We start from the raw sequence: 14444 nt of genomic DNA on the forward strand, positions 1-14444 counted from the left end.
CCCAGTACTCCGGTACTTATCCAGCATCCCCTGCCCAGTACTCTGGTACTTATCCAGCATCCCCTGCCCAGTACTCCGGTACTTATCCAGCATCCCCTGCCCAGTACTCCGGTACTTATCCAGCATCCCCTGCCCAGTACTCCGGTACTTATCCAGCATCCCCTGCCCAGTACTCCGGTACTTATCCAGCATCCCCTGCCCAGTTCCCCGGTACTTATCCAGCATCCCCTGCCCAGTACTCCGGTACTTATCCAGCATCTCCTGCCCAGTACTCCGGTACTTATCCAGCATCCCCTGCCCAGTACTCCGGTACTTATCCAGCATCCCCTGCCCAGTACTCCGGTACTTATCCAGCATCCCCTGCCCAGTACTCCGGTACTTATCCAGCATCCCCTGCCCAGTACTCCGGTACTTATCCAGCATCCCCTGCCCAGTACTCCGGTACTTATCCAGCATCCCCTGCCCAGTACTCCGGTACTTATCCAGCATCTCCTGCCCAGTACTCCGGTACTTATTCAGCATCTCCTGCTTAGTACTCCGGTACTTATCCAGCATCCCCTGCCCAGTACTCCGGTACTTATCCAGCATCCCCTGCCCAGTACTCCGGTAATTATCCAGCATCCCCTGCCCAGTACTCCGGTACTTATCCAGCATCCCCTGCCCAGTACTCCGGTACTTATCCAGCATCCCCTCCCCAGTACTCCGGTACTTATCCAGCATCCCCTGCCCAGTACTCCGGTACTTATCCAGCATCCCCTGCCCAGTACTCCGGTAATTATCCAGCATCCCCTGCCCAGTACTCCGGTACTTATCCAGCATCCCCTGCCCAGTTCCCCGGTACTTATCCAGCATCCCCTGCCCAGTACTCCGGTACTTATCCAGCATCCCCTACCCAGTACACCGGTACTTATCCAGCATCCCCTGCCCAGTACTCCGGTACTTATCCAGCATCCCCTGCCCAGTACTCCGGTACTTATCCAGCATCTCCTGCCCAGTACTCCGGTACTTATTCAGCATCTCCTGCTTAGTACTCCGGTACTTATCCAGCATCCCCTGCCCAGTACTCCGGTACTTATCCAGCATCCCCTGCCCAGTACTCAGGTACTTATCCAGCATCCCCTGCCCAGTACTCCGGTACTTATCCAGCATCCCCTACCCAGTACACCGGTACTTATCCAGCATCCCCTGCCCAGTACACCGGTACTTATCCAGCATCCCCTGCCCAGTACACCGGTACTTATCCAGCATCCCCTGCCCAGTACTCCGGTACTTATCCAGCATCCCCTGCCCAGTACTCCGGTACTTATCCAGCATCTCCTGCCCAGTACTCTGGTACTTATCCAGCATCCCCTGCCCAGTACTCCGGTACTTATCCAGCATCCCCTGCCCAGTACTCCGGTAATTATCCAGCATCCCCTGCCCAGTACTCCGGTAATTATCCAGCATCCCCTGCCCAGTACTCCGGTACTTATCCAGCATCCCCTGCCCAGTACTCCGGTACTTATCCAGCATCCCCTGCCCAGTACTCCGGTACTTATCCAGCATCCCCTGCCCAGTACTCCGGTACTTATCCAGCATCCCCTACCCAGTACACCGGTACTTATCCAGCATCCCCTGCCCAGTACACCGGTACTTATCCAGCATCCCCTGCCCAGTACTCCGGTACTTATCCAGCATCCCCTGCCCAGTACTCCGGTACTTATCCAGCATCCCCTGCCCAGTACTCAGGTACTTATCCAGCATCCCCTGCCCAGTACTCCGGTACTTATCCAGCATCCCCTACCCAGTACACCGGTACTTATCCAGCATCCCCTGCCCAGTACACCGGTACTTATCTAGCATCCCCTGCCCAGTACTCCGGTACTTATCCTGCATCCCCTGCCCAGTACTCCGGTACTTATCCAGCATCCCCTACCCATTACTCCGGTACTTATCCAGCATCCCCTGCCCAGTACTCCGGTACTTATCCAGCATCCCCTGCCCAGTACTCCGGTACTTATCCAGCATCCCCTGCCCAGTACTCCGGTACTTATCCAGCATCCCCTGCCCAGTACTCCGGTACTTATCCAGCATCCCCTGCCCAGTACTCCGGTACTTATCCAGCATCTCCTGCTTAGTACTCCGGTACTTATCCAGCATCCCCTGCCCAGTACTCCGGTACTTATCCAGCATCCCCTGCCCAGTACTCCGGTACTTATCCAGCATCCCCTGCCCAGTACTCCGGTACTTATCCAGCATCTCCTGCTTAGTACTCCGGTACTTATCCAGCATCCCCTGCCCAGTACTCCGGTACTTATCCAGCATCCCCTGCCCAGTACTCCGGTACTTATCCAGCATCCCCTGCCCAGTACTCCGGTAATTATCCAGCATCCCCTGCCCAGTACTCCGGTACTTATCCAGCATCTCCTGCCCAGTACTCCGGTACTTATCCAGCATCCCCTGCCCAGTACTCCGGTACTTATCCAGCATCCCCTGCCCAGTACTCCGGTACTTATCCAGCATCCCCTGCCCACTACTTATCCAGCTAGTCCCCGTTCAGCCTGTTCGCCCAGCCTGTCCCTTCCAGTCTGGCCTATCCAGTCCTTCCTGTCCAGAAACTCCAGCCTGTCCCTTCAAGTCTGGCCTATCCAGTCCATCCTGTCCAGGCCTTCCCGTCCGGCAAGTGGAAAAGCAGCCTAAATAATTTCTAAATTAATATTGTAGGAAGAAAAAAGGGATTTTATTCATTACGATATTTTCACTACAGTTCCTCTTTAATTCCAACATGCAAATTTCAGTTCCAGTTTTACTGCTGCTAGTGTGGTTGCTGCAACACAGGGGAGTCAAGATTCGTTACACAGTACACATTTCTGACTCATTCTGCTTCGAAACTCATTCACAAGTTGGGAAGTTTTACTTGAATGTAAAACAGCATCTTGTGCAAAACAGTTGCTTCACAGCGAGGATGTCCCTCTGCCTACTCTCCCATAATGCACCAGGCCACAAGCCCGTCTCAGAAGTAGCACAGCTGGCACCACCACTTGCACAATCTAGGAACTGCTGGAAGGAACTTGACTTGGATCATGTTTGGTCATTTTCCAAATGGTGACATATCGCTGGCAGATTCCTGACACTTGTACAGTGGAATCTCCAGTACAATTTCACAAATGCCCTTTCCTACCAGCAAAATGTGACCCGTCACTGACCTCGACTGTGATCTGAAAAGGGCGATTAGCACAAAACCGAAACAAAACCAAAACAAAGTATGCTGTGAGGGTACAGCTAAAATCATAATGACCGTGTCCGTTCACGTTCATCTGGGCATCGTACGGAGTGAGTCACAGAAACCGCACTTTTTACTTTCCAGCAACTGTGTCTGCCCGTACCATGTTGTCATGTAGTTCCCTGGCTTCCATTACATCAACACCAACTGACAAGAAAAGGCGTTCACCGTGTGTACTGTATACGACTGCTGGCTGATTAGACAGGTCTCACCTCACCTGGGCTACTCGGTTGAGGAGGCAGCCGGTGAGTTGCATGCGTCCCAATTTGGACCGGGGACCGAGCTCTGGTGATAAGCGGTGTACCTGATGTGGCAATTGGGTGCATGCAGGAGCTAAAAGTATAATCCACAAGATAATTGCATTAGCATTTTTTATTGTAATGACAAGGGTTAGCAACGCGTTTCGCATGGGACCACCCACGCTTCATCAGGCAATTCTTATGTCGAAATGTAGGTGCACCAGAGAGTACTAAATTTCACCAGATCGCACCATTCAAGGGAGTCCCTATGTGATCACACTGATCAAATCTGTCTGTGATGTGTTGATCTCTGCAAGCCAATCGATAAACCTCGGATTGAATTTATCTGATTTTAGCAACCAACAAACAACAAAACACCGCAATAAATAGATGTAAAACCGTCCGGAGGCTTTAAAGGCATTTTATTGATAAATTTAAAAATATCACCTAGGAGAAAACTTAGGAGAAAAAGTTAATTGAATAGGACCCCTAGAGTGAATGTCCCCAAAGGGGCAATTTACATGTAGCAGAATTTGGGTGCATGTATCATTTTTGCAAATTTGCATTTGCTTCACATCTAATGCTAATGGCATCGCATTTGACTTGCATTGTTGATCGATTTTTTTCAGATCTGAATTTTTTTTTTAATCGTGCAGCAGTCCTCCCTTTTTTCACATGCGATGTTCAAATCCATTTAACATAAGGCATGGTAGACGCAGAAAAATCGCATTCAGTTTGCAAAAAAATCACATGCGATTTTGAAGTTAATTGCACATAATTGCATGTCAATGAACTTCATTGGGATGCAAGAACAATCGCAATCCAAAAAATTGCATACAGAATGTACACACAAAAATAGTTGAAAAAGTAAACCCCAAAAAATTGCAAAACACAGAATCAGACGTGCAGGAAAAGCAGAAAATTGCAGACGGAATCCACAGGCATGTAAGTGTGAAAGGCCCCTAAAGCTAACTATGCAATGAAATGGAACTTGCAAGTGCGCAAAAAAACACAAAGCAGAATGCACAGAAAAAAAAATGCAATTTCTGTGCAATTCCCAATTTCTAGTGGAAACAGGCCCTAAAGGTGGCCACACACCATACAATTAAAAGATCCAATTTTTCACCAATTCTATAATTTTATTCGATTGTCCCGAAAAATCAAGAGCTTTTCTTTGTTTTCGATCAATAAATCCGATTCCCAATTTTTATTTTTTTTTCGATTTTTGGAGATTGGACATGTTGGAAATTTCAGATCAACTTTATCAAGAATTGTATGGTGTGTTCTGGATTGTCAAATACTTGATGTACAGTTCCAATGAATTTTTTTCTGAGCTTTCAATTATTTTATTCATGATTGGGGAAAAATTGAACATAGGTGTGTGGTACATTGGTCAGATTTGTGAATTGTTACAATCAGTCAAAAAATTGATTGCTATTCTTGATAGATATTTAAAAAAAAATTGTATGGTGTGTACACACATCCAATTTTGATTGGCCAATCTCTGGCCAATTTTACCTCTCCCATGTAGTATCAGGGCCAACAGATTTAGCAAAAATTAGGTTTTTCTTTTAAAAACCTCATTAACATTATAGTCTCATCTAAAACGTCGCATTCCCGTGGCTGCAAACCCCCTCGATCATCCCAAACTCACGGGGGTACGGGCAGGCAACTTCCGCATAGAGGCAGCTCGGCTCTATGCACGTCAATCAGCACCAGATCGCCGCCTCTCCCCCGCCCCTCTCAGTCTACCTTCACTGTGAGGGGCGGGGGAGAGGCGGAGATACGCGCTGATTGATGCGCATAGGGGCGGCAGCAAAATCCATGACCAAGAAAGACGTGGATTTTGCCTGCCCTGTACCCCCGTGAGTTTGGGGTGATCTAGGGGGTTTCCAGCTGCGGCGTTTTAGGTGAGACTATAATGTTAAGGAGGTTTTTAAAAGAAAAACATCATTTTTGCGAGACTTCAGAGTCTCTTTAAATTTTATGAACAGATTGTGTAGGTAGGCTTTCATATTACATGGAAATGGTAAAATTGGCCAATCAAAATTGGATGTTTATAGGCACCATTAGGGTCAGACAGGATTACACAGAGCTTGTGTACAGCTGTTTTCTGACAAGATTTGTAGAATCCAATAAAAATGATTGCTAAAAGTAGTAGCCTATAAGATTTCAGCCTGTCCACGTGATAATCTGTGCTGTCTTGTTTTTATAGCCGGAGTAACACTTCAAACTTTGCATTACAGAAGTGATTAAACCCGATTCCCCCTCAACAGAGCGAACGAGAGCTTTCAGACCCGACTCTCAGTCAGCAGAGCGAACGAGAGCCTTGTTTTTCTTGCGCCTTCCATGCTTATGAGTTTTATACATAAACAGGGAGGTTTATGCAAATATATTCTACAGGGTGGCCGCGGGAGAAGCAGAACGAGCGCATTACACAGTCATCTCCAAATTTTTATTAGAAGTTTTAATAAAGCCTAATGACACGACGGCTGGCATAATAACATAATTCCGCACGGAGCCCAAGGGAGATTGCGTAACAGCGCAGGAAGACGAGAGATTCCGCAGAGAGGAATAAGAGTGCAGATCAGGTCTGAGAAAACCAATAGAGCCTGTTTATAAAAGCTGGGAGGATCCAGGTTCATTCACCTTCCTGGAGCCGAGCCATTCCTCAGCAGGTTCTACAAAGTCTGTGCCGGTATTTATAGCTCAGAACACCGGAGGTGGTAAATGTTAGAGCATATCTCCAGTCACATGCTTAAAACAGTACTGCTTATAGTGTGGCCAGGTGGCAATGCAAAAGTCTATTATTGCATGTATTTGTTTTGCAATGGTCTGAAAAGTGATGTAGGCATGTATGCTATGGTCTTTGACACTAAAGCACTTGCATAGCTATAGGTCAGGTCATCACAAGCCCTGCTGCACCCACTTCAGACAGAACCACCGCCTACCCCAGATTGCCAAGGGGACTGGAGTCCACTACTCCTTACAGTGAGACTGCCAAAGGGACTGAGGTCCACCATTCTGTCCATTGAGTCTGCCAAAGGGACTGAGGTCCACCATTCTATCCAGTGAGACTGCCAAAGGGGCTGAAGTCCACCATTCTGTCCATTGACAGTGCCAAAGAGGCTGAAGTCCACCATTCTGTCCATTGACACTGCCAAGGGGGCTGAGGTCCCCCATTCTTTACAGTGAGATTGCCAAAGGGACTAAGGTCCACCATTCCTTACAGTACAATTGGCAAAGGGCCTAAGGTCCACCATTCTGTCCAGTGAGATTGCCAAATGTACTTAGGTTCACCATTCTGTAAAGTGAGATTGGCAAACGGACTGAGGCCGACAGCTATAAGTGAACATCTGTGGTTACCCACAATGTACTCCTACTGAATATGCAAATTAGTAGCGATGCATTGTGGGTAACCACATATCTTCACTTAAAGCTGAATTATTGCAAATTACTTCTGTTTTAAGTAGGCAAAACACACTAAGCATTGCTTTTTAGTAGGAGGGCTTTTCGGACTCTTTTAGTCCCCTATACTTTCCTAGTGGTTTTGGGTCACCCCGAGCTGCTTGGTTACACCATTCTGTAAAGTGAGATTGACAAAGGCACTGAGGCTGTCCATTCTGTCCAGTGAGACTGCCAAAGGGACTGAGATCCACCATTCTGTAAAGTAAGATTGGCAAAGAATCTGAGGTCCACCATTCCTGTCCAGTGAGATTGGCAAGGGACTGAGGTCCGCCTCCTGTCCTGCTATAAGTTGCCATATAATATTGACGTTGTTATTCTGCAGATATTGGACTACAATAAATGGTTTCATTTTTTACTTTTACTTACTATCTGATTAGTGCCCTATTTCTTTCCATCTTTGGAAAGGCTGGGTGTAAGGTACCTATTAAAGATGCGTATAGAACTGTCCATTGCTCAGATACTGTGTGTTGTCTCCAGGAAAACCAGGAGACAAGCTACTTTATAATGTGACCTTTCTTGCCCTAGTTGGGCCGAAGAGACAGTGTATGCAATACGTATACACAGGCTCAATACACGTATAAAAACTGGCATGATCAGCCAATCAGATTCCACATCTGCAAGTAAGGGAATAACAGAAACATCTGCTGTGGACATCGGCGATACGGCACTCCCTCCTTTTGGTCATAAAGAGCCTCGCTGGCTTTAATTTTCTGCTGATTCCTCTTGACAATTTCAAGGAGTTGGTTGGCCAATTAAAAACACCCCAAGCCTAACAACATTTTCCTCTATGACCTCATAGCAGCAGCTCACGCAGGACAACTGCCAGATTAGTCATAAGGAGAGGAAAAGGGCCTTGTGGAAGGACAGAATGCCAACCATTGTTGTCAATCGTAAAAAAAAACCCTCAATTCTGATTCAGTGAAAGAGCATTCACAAACATGCCGAAATCCCAGGCAGCCAGTGAGACTGGCCTGATTACATTTTCCTAGAGCAGCATTCCACCCAGCCTCGTATAATAGCTTGTGTGACCTGCTCATCCCAGTGCCAGCCATCACTAGATCATTCATCATAGAATTGCCAGGTGATGACATTATTAAAGAGTAAGCAGCCACAGAGGTGTTAATAAATACCTATAAAGTGAACCGGTTTCCAAATCCTCTGAAATAAAACAAACTTGTAATAACATCACATGGGCTAGGAAAACACTGCCATGTTCCTCAAGTGGGTTGTTCACATTGACGGCAGGTTTGATGTTCTCCCGATGCAAAAAAAGGCCACAAGCTGTCAGTCTTTAAAGTGTACCTGTTGGACAAAAAACAATGCTTATCTCGCTGTTCCAGTGCTAGGACCCCCCACCGAACTTCATTAAAAAGGATGACAGAGCACGGTTGCACTATGCAGGCATTTTACTTCATTTTACAGTAGCACAGAGCCTTTTACACCAAGTCCGAGAGGCTCTGTGCTACTGCACAGGCCCGAGTCGATGCATCGCAGTACTCTCCCCAGCTCATCGCGAGGGCAATAAGATCATAGACACTCTGGCAACGCAATCCTATGGAAGTAACAAAATACAAATCAAGCTCTGCAGCCTACCACACAGATTATGCAGCAATGCAAGTCTGTGGCGATGCATGGCATTGCGGTAAGTGTAAATGCCTGATCGCAGTAGCGGCGCACATGCGCAAAATGACGAAACTTCAGTGAGGTACTTCCTGTCCAGCACGGAATATGTCACTGAGCGGGGGTGGAGCTATACATATTACCCTGTCAGCGGACTCTGCTGCAGGGTAATATGGATGGGGACATGGGGCGGTTGCGATTGTCCTGCCCTGGGATCTGACGCCGCAGGAAGATCTCACCCAAGGCTGGATTTATACTTTTTTTGTCCCTAGGCCAAGTATGTTACGGCTCCACTTTCTTTTGCCGCAGTGCCTCTCCCATTCCATGTGCAGCCCCCTTTTCCATGTGTATCCCCCACATACAGCAGCCCCTTTCTTTCATGAACAGCTCCCTTGAGCATCTGTTTCCCTTTTCCATGTGTCACTCCATATTTTCAGCCTCCTCTTTCATATGTAGCAACCCCTCTTATATTTTCAGCTGCCCCCCCCCCCCTGAGCTGCAGCCGCCCACGGCCAGGGCCTTTGTGGCCTTCCCAGAAATCCGGACCTGATCGCACTGCATAATGGGCTTGTTTCACTACTGTTTTCATGTGAAAGCGGGCAAACCTTCGCTTATCACGCGAAGTAACGCTGTTCGTGCGCAAATCTTTGCGTGTGGCGAATCGCGTGATAACTGCTGTGATATGAGTTATCACACAATAGTGAATCAAGCCCAATATGTGAAACTAGCCTAAAATAACCATTGGAAGCAGGAAAATATCCCAGGGCAATGCTGCCATCAGATTTGGAAAACAGATCTAATTTGAACCAAGCCCTCCACCATACCTCTTTAGAGAGAACATTTTTTTATATACATTTTAGATTGTAAGCTTGCGAGGACAAGGCTCCCTCCCCTATTGTTCCTTGCAACTTCTGTATATTTATTGGAGAATATTTTTCAGCAATTGTCATGTTTATATTGTACACTAGCTGATGGCCCGGTGTTATTATTATTATTATTTAGTATTTATATAGCCCCGACATATTACGCAGCGCTGTACAATGTATATATGTATCATGTCACTAACTGTCCCTCAAAGGAGCTCACAATCTAATCCCTACCATTGCCATATGTCTATATTATGTAGTGTAAGTACTGTAGTCTAGGGCCAATTTTTAGGGGGAGCCAATTAACTTATCCGTATGTTTTTGGAATGTGGGAGGAAACCGGAGTGCCCGGAGGAAACCCACGCAGACACGGAGAGAACATACAAACTCTTTGCAGATAGTGCCCTGGCTGGGATTCGAACCAGGGACCCATCGCTGCAAGGCGAGAGCGCTAACCACTACGCCACCGTGCTGCCCGGGCTGCTGTTAGCTCTGCCCTCTTTTTTAACCCTAACACACAATTACTCAATGACCAAGTTTGTGAGCTTTGCGGTCTTTGACTTCAATAAGTTGCATTGAAATGAAACAAATCGGATTGGCTGTTTGTGGCTTCCACCCCCTTTTCTGAATTTGAATCCGTCACCCAATGACCAAGTGTACCAGGTTTGAGACTTGTGCCATTAACAGTGCAAGAATGGCAGCAATGAAATGACAGAGGTGCTTAACTTGAATCCTTGTGCAGATCGCTTGATACTCCTCCCTGTATTGCCTGATGAAGCGGGATTGAGCCTGCGAAACGCGTTGCAAATTTTTTTGGGGGAGTTTCTAATAAATGTGTTTAACTGTCTGAATCACAGTCATTGTCGTGTCTGCTTGAGGGAGGTAAGACCACCACTTCCTCCTTCATTTTTGCCATTTAAGTTGGTTTTTATGCTCATTTAATCTAATTTTATACTTTTGGCGCCTCTGTTCATTGTATACAATTTCGAGTCCACCCTTGGTGGAGGGTTGCTACCCTTTTTTCCTGTCTACAGAGAACGACTTCTTAATCCTGAGTGGGGTCAGGACAATCTCCCCACCTGCCTTTACAGTGGTTGCCTGCTGGTGACCCTGACTTGTGAGTATCTAGCAATACGAATTTATTGCCACCTTATCCAGTACGTATTACACTATTGGGGCTCTTGGTGTTCCCTGTTTTTAGCAATGAAATATTCCCCTTGAAAATCAAGAGGTGAATTTTGATTGGCTGTTGTAGGCTCCACCCACTTTTCTAAATATTAATCCCAGTCACCAAGTGACCAACTGTGCAAAGTTTGAGAACCCTGCCATTAACAGTGTAAGAATGGCTGCAGTTTACATTTTCCCAGTGAAATTTGTATTTGTCTCCGCCCACTTTTTGGTTATGGCGATACAAAGTATCCTATATGTCACTCCAGGTAATGTACTATATGTGTGCCAAATTTCATTCAAATCCGTTCAGCCATTGTTGCGTGATTGAGTAACAAACATCCAAACTTTCGCATTTATAATATTAGTGAGATTCATTGTCTTGTCTCTGTTTTGTAATAATATTGTACAGTGCTACGGAAGAGTATAGCACTATACAAATCAATAAAAATAATAATGGTAAAAGGTTAATCCAGAGAGCTGTTTATCTATACTGTTCCCGATGTAGCAAAAACTATCTAACTAAATGCATTCTGGTTGGACAACTCTTTACAATGAGATTTAGTTTAAGGCATGCTTTCTGGGTAATTAAATATGAAGTATGTGCACATTTTGTCTCTTGAGTAACTGCTGAAGGCTTTAGTCATCGTAAAAAGAAATCATCCTAAAATATTTAATGAAGGTTACGTTTCGCCCTTGGTGTTTACGAGGGAGTGGCGGTTCGGCCAAGGCCTGAGCTATGCATGGCTGACTAGTTTCATGTCAGTCACATACTATGTGTTATAATGTAAACATGATATAGTGCTGATTCATAATCGTTTATTCACTGACCTGTACTGCTTCTGTCTTCTAGAGAAGTTTATGGAGTTTGACCTGAATGACCAAGGGGATATTGGTAAGTGGCAACAGTAGACTGTAAACAGTTTTCCCTATCCCCCCCCCCCCTCCATGGTTCATAATCTCATATCTTGAATATCTCAGCTATATTAGACTGGGAGTGACCTGAACCATCCTCATTGCTCACATTCCACTCCTCCCCATCTACAACTCTTTATTCAGGGTCTTGAAGGACACCTTAAGATGGATATGGAGGCTGCCATATTTATTTTCTTTCACACAGTTGCCTGGCTATCCTGCTTATCTATTTAGGCGCAGTAGTGTCTAGATCACATGCATGCAGCATATGCAGTCAGATATCTAATCTGCATGCTTGTTCAGGGTCTGTGGCTAAAATTATTAAGTTGGCCATACACTACTTGACTTGGGGGCCGATCGATCATCCAACCATGCCTGATTGACAATACAACTAATTTTGGGTTGAAACATGGATTGGACATGCTGCAAGACTCGGGGCAGTCGTGGTCAACTGGCTGTGTGGCGGTAACAGCGAGTGATATCGGGACAAGCAATAAACCTCTAGTGTATAAATATGCCTCCCGTGTGTGCTTTTACACATTATAGTGGTCCTATGTTGCCCACTGTGCGGTGCCCATCCGTCTCCCGCTTCCTCCTCTTCCATTTGCGCCTCACATTGCATGTGGCGCGTGTGTGACGTCTCATGCGCCACGTGCTAAACGCCGGCAGTGTGTGCGGAGCGAATGGAGGAGCTGGAAGCAGAAGATGGATGGGCACCGCGCGGTGGTCGACATAGGACAGGTAGTGTATAAATGCACACATTGGGGGGCACATTTATACACTAGAGGGGCATTGGCGAGGCGGCGGTTTCAAACGATTTGCCAGAGATTTCATAATGATGTTGAAAGGAAATTGGCCTGTGGGGTATGGGCAGCTGACAGATCGCACTCTAATAGGATTCGCTCAGAGAGAGATCAGTGTCTTGGTTGAATCTTCCCATCATTCCTAGATGTATGGGTACCTTTAGAGGCAGATGATCAGAACGGCAGCCAGGCAATGTGCATTGTTTAAAAGGAAATGTATATGGCAGCCTCTAGATCCCTCTCAGTTCAGGTGTCCTTTAACCACTTTACCCCCGCGCGTACGTATTTCTCCGCCCCTTTTTCCATCCTTTAAAAACCAGGGACGGAGAAACACGTACTTTCCGCGTTCCCGACGCTGTCCGCGCTCCCGCTCGTAAACACGCCGCCCGCCGCTAGTAAAACCGCCGCCGCCCGCTCGCCCGGAGATCAATGAACGGGAAAATCCATTCCCGTTCGTTGATCTAAGCCCCACAATGACCCGCTGCTCTCCTATGGGCAGCGCGATCATTGTGAGAAGAAACTCACGTGTCCAGCCTCCTTATTCTTCCTCCAAGCTTCCGGAAGGAGGCTTGGAGGTCGCAATAAAGCAAAAAGTTACTGTGGCCATCTTGTGGCCAAATAGTAAACTACACCCTACACATTTTTCACATACAAATAAATGACTTTTACACAAAAAATTAACTCATTACCTCCCACACTCCCCATTTTTTTTTTTTTTGTAATTAAAAAAAAATTAAAAAATTTACAATTAAAAAAAATACATAATTAGTTACCTTAGGGACTGAACTTTTTAAATATTTAAGTCAAGAAGGTATAACACTGTTACTTTATAAACTATGGGCTTGTAATTAGGGATGGACGCAAAACTGAAAAAAATGCACCTTTATTTCCAAATGAAATATTGGCGCCAAACATTGTGATAGGGACATAATTTAAACGGTTTTATAACCGGGACAAAAGGGCACATAAATTTCATGGGTTTTAATTACAGTAGCATGCATTATTTAAAAACTATAATGGCCGAAAACTTAAAAATAATTTTTTTTTTCCCCACATTTTTCCTATTTTCCCATTAAAACACATTTAGAAAAAAATAATTCTTGGCATAATGTCCCACCTAAAGAAAGCCTAATTGGTGGCGGAAAAAACAAGATATAGTTCATTTCATTGCGATAAGTAATGATAAAGTTATAGACGAATGAATGGAAGGAGCGCTGAAAGGTGAAAATTGCTCTGGTGGTCAGGGGGTAAAACCCCTCAGTGGTGAAGTGGTTAAAGAGACACTGAAGCGAAAAAAAAATGATGAGATTATGATTTGTATGTGTAGTACAGCTAAGAAAAAAAACATTAAGATCAGATACATCAGTCTAAATAATTGTTTCCAGTGCAGGAAGAGTTGAGAAACTCCAGTTGTTATCTCTATGCAAACAAGCTATTGAGCTCTCCGACTAACTTAGTTGTGGAGAGGGCTGTTATCTGACTTTTATTATCTCAACTGTAATTGAACTGTTTACTTTTCCTCTGCCAGAGGAGAGGTCATTAGTTCACAGACTGCTCTGAAAGACTCATTTTGAATGCTGAGTGTTGTGTAATCTGGACATATTATAGAGTGATGCAATGTTAGAAAAAACACTATATACCTGAAAATAAAAGTATGAGAATATTTTCTTTGCTGCTAATCTTCTAGTAATTATTCATAGTACACAACCAATTCATTATATCATATATTTTTTTCCGCTTCAGTGTCTCTTTAAAGCGGATTAGGGGGGGGGGGGGGGGGCAGATGGGACCCAGAGGCATACTCCCTGCACCATGATGTGCCTCTGTCCCCTCCGTGCCACTCTCAGCCCCCTCTGCTCTGCCCTGTCACCCCACGAATCTACCGACCACTAGCTTGTTGGTAGACTAACGGAAAGGGGCGTCCCTTGCAGGAGAGGCACTCCTGCAAAACGCCCCCTCTGGAGCTAAGAACACCCCTTCCCTACCTTTCAATGCCCAGCTCTGCCTCTCCCCCGCCCCTTCACCGCCTCAGATCACCAATCACTTGCCAACGCACCCAGGGGGTGGGGCCACTGTAAACATGCTAGATTCTCAGCAGAAGTGG

At 45.8% G+C, this 14444-nt stretch overlaps 1 protein-coding gene across 1 annotated transcript in view; it reads left to right on the forward strand.

The window, feature by feature from the left end:
- AIF1L (allograft inflammatory factor 1 like) overlaps positions 1–14444 on the forward strand; it is a 101932-nt gene that overhangs the window by 54538 nt on the left and 32950 nt on the right. Inside the window, exon 4 of the mRNA XM_068248852.1 lies at positions 11476–11517. Within this exon, the coding sequence (XP_068104953.1) occupies positions 11476–11517 (42 nt within the window). The remainder of the gene's footprint in view (positions 1–11475; positions 11518–14444) is intronic.

Source organism: Hyperolius riggenbachi, chromosome 8 (assembly GCF_040937935.1).
Source record: "Hyperolius riggenbachi isolate aHypRig1 chromosome 8, aHypRig1.pri, whole genome shotgun sequence".
NCBI classification, from domain to species: Eukaryota; Metazoa; Chordata; class Amphibia; order Anura; family Hyperoliidae; genus Hyperolius; species Hyperolius riggenbachi.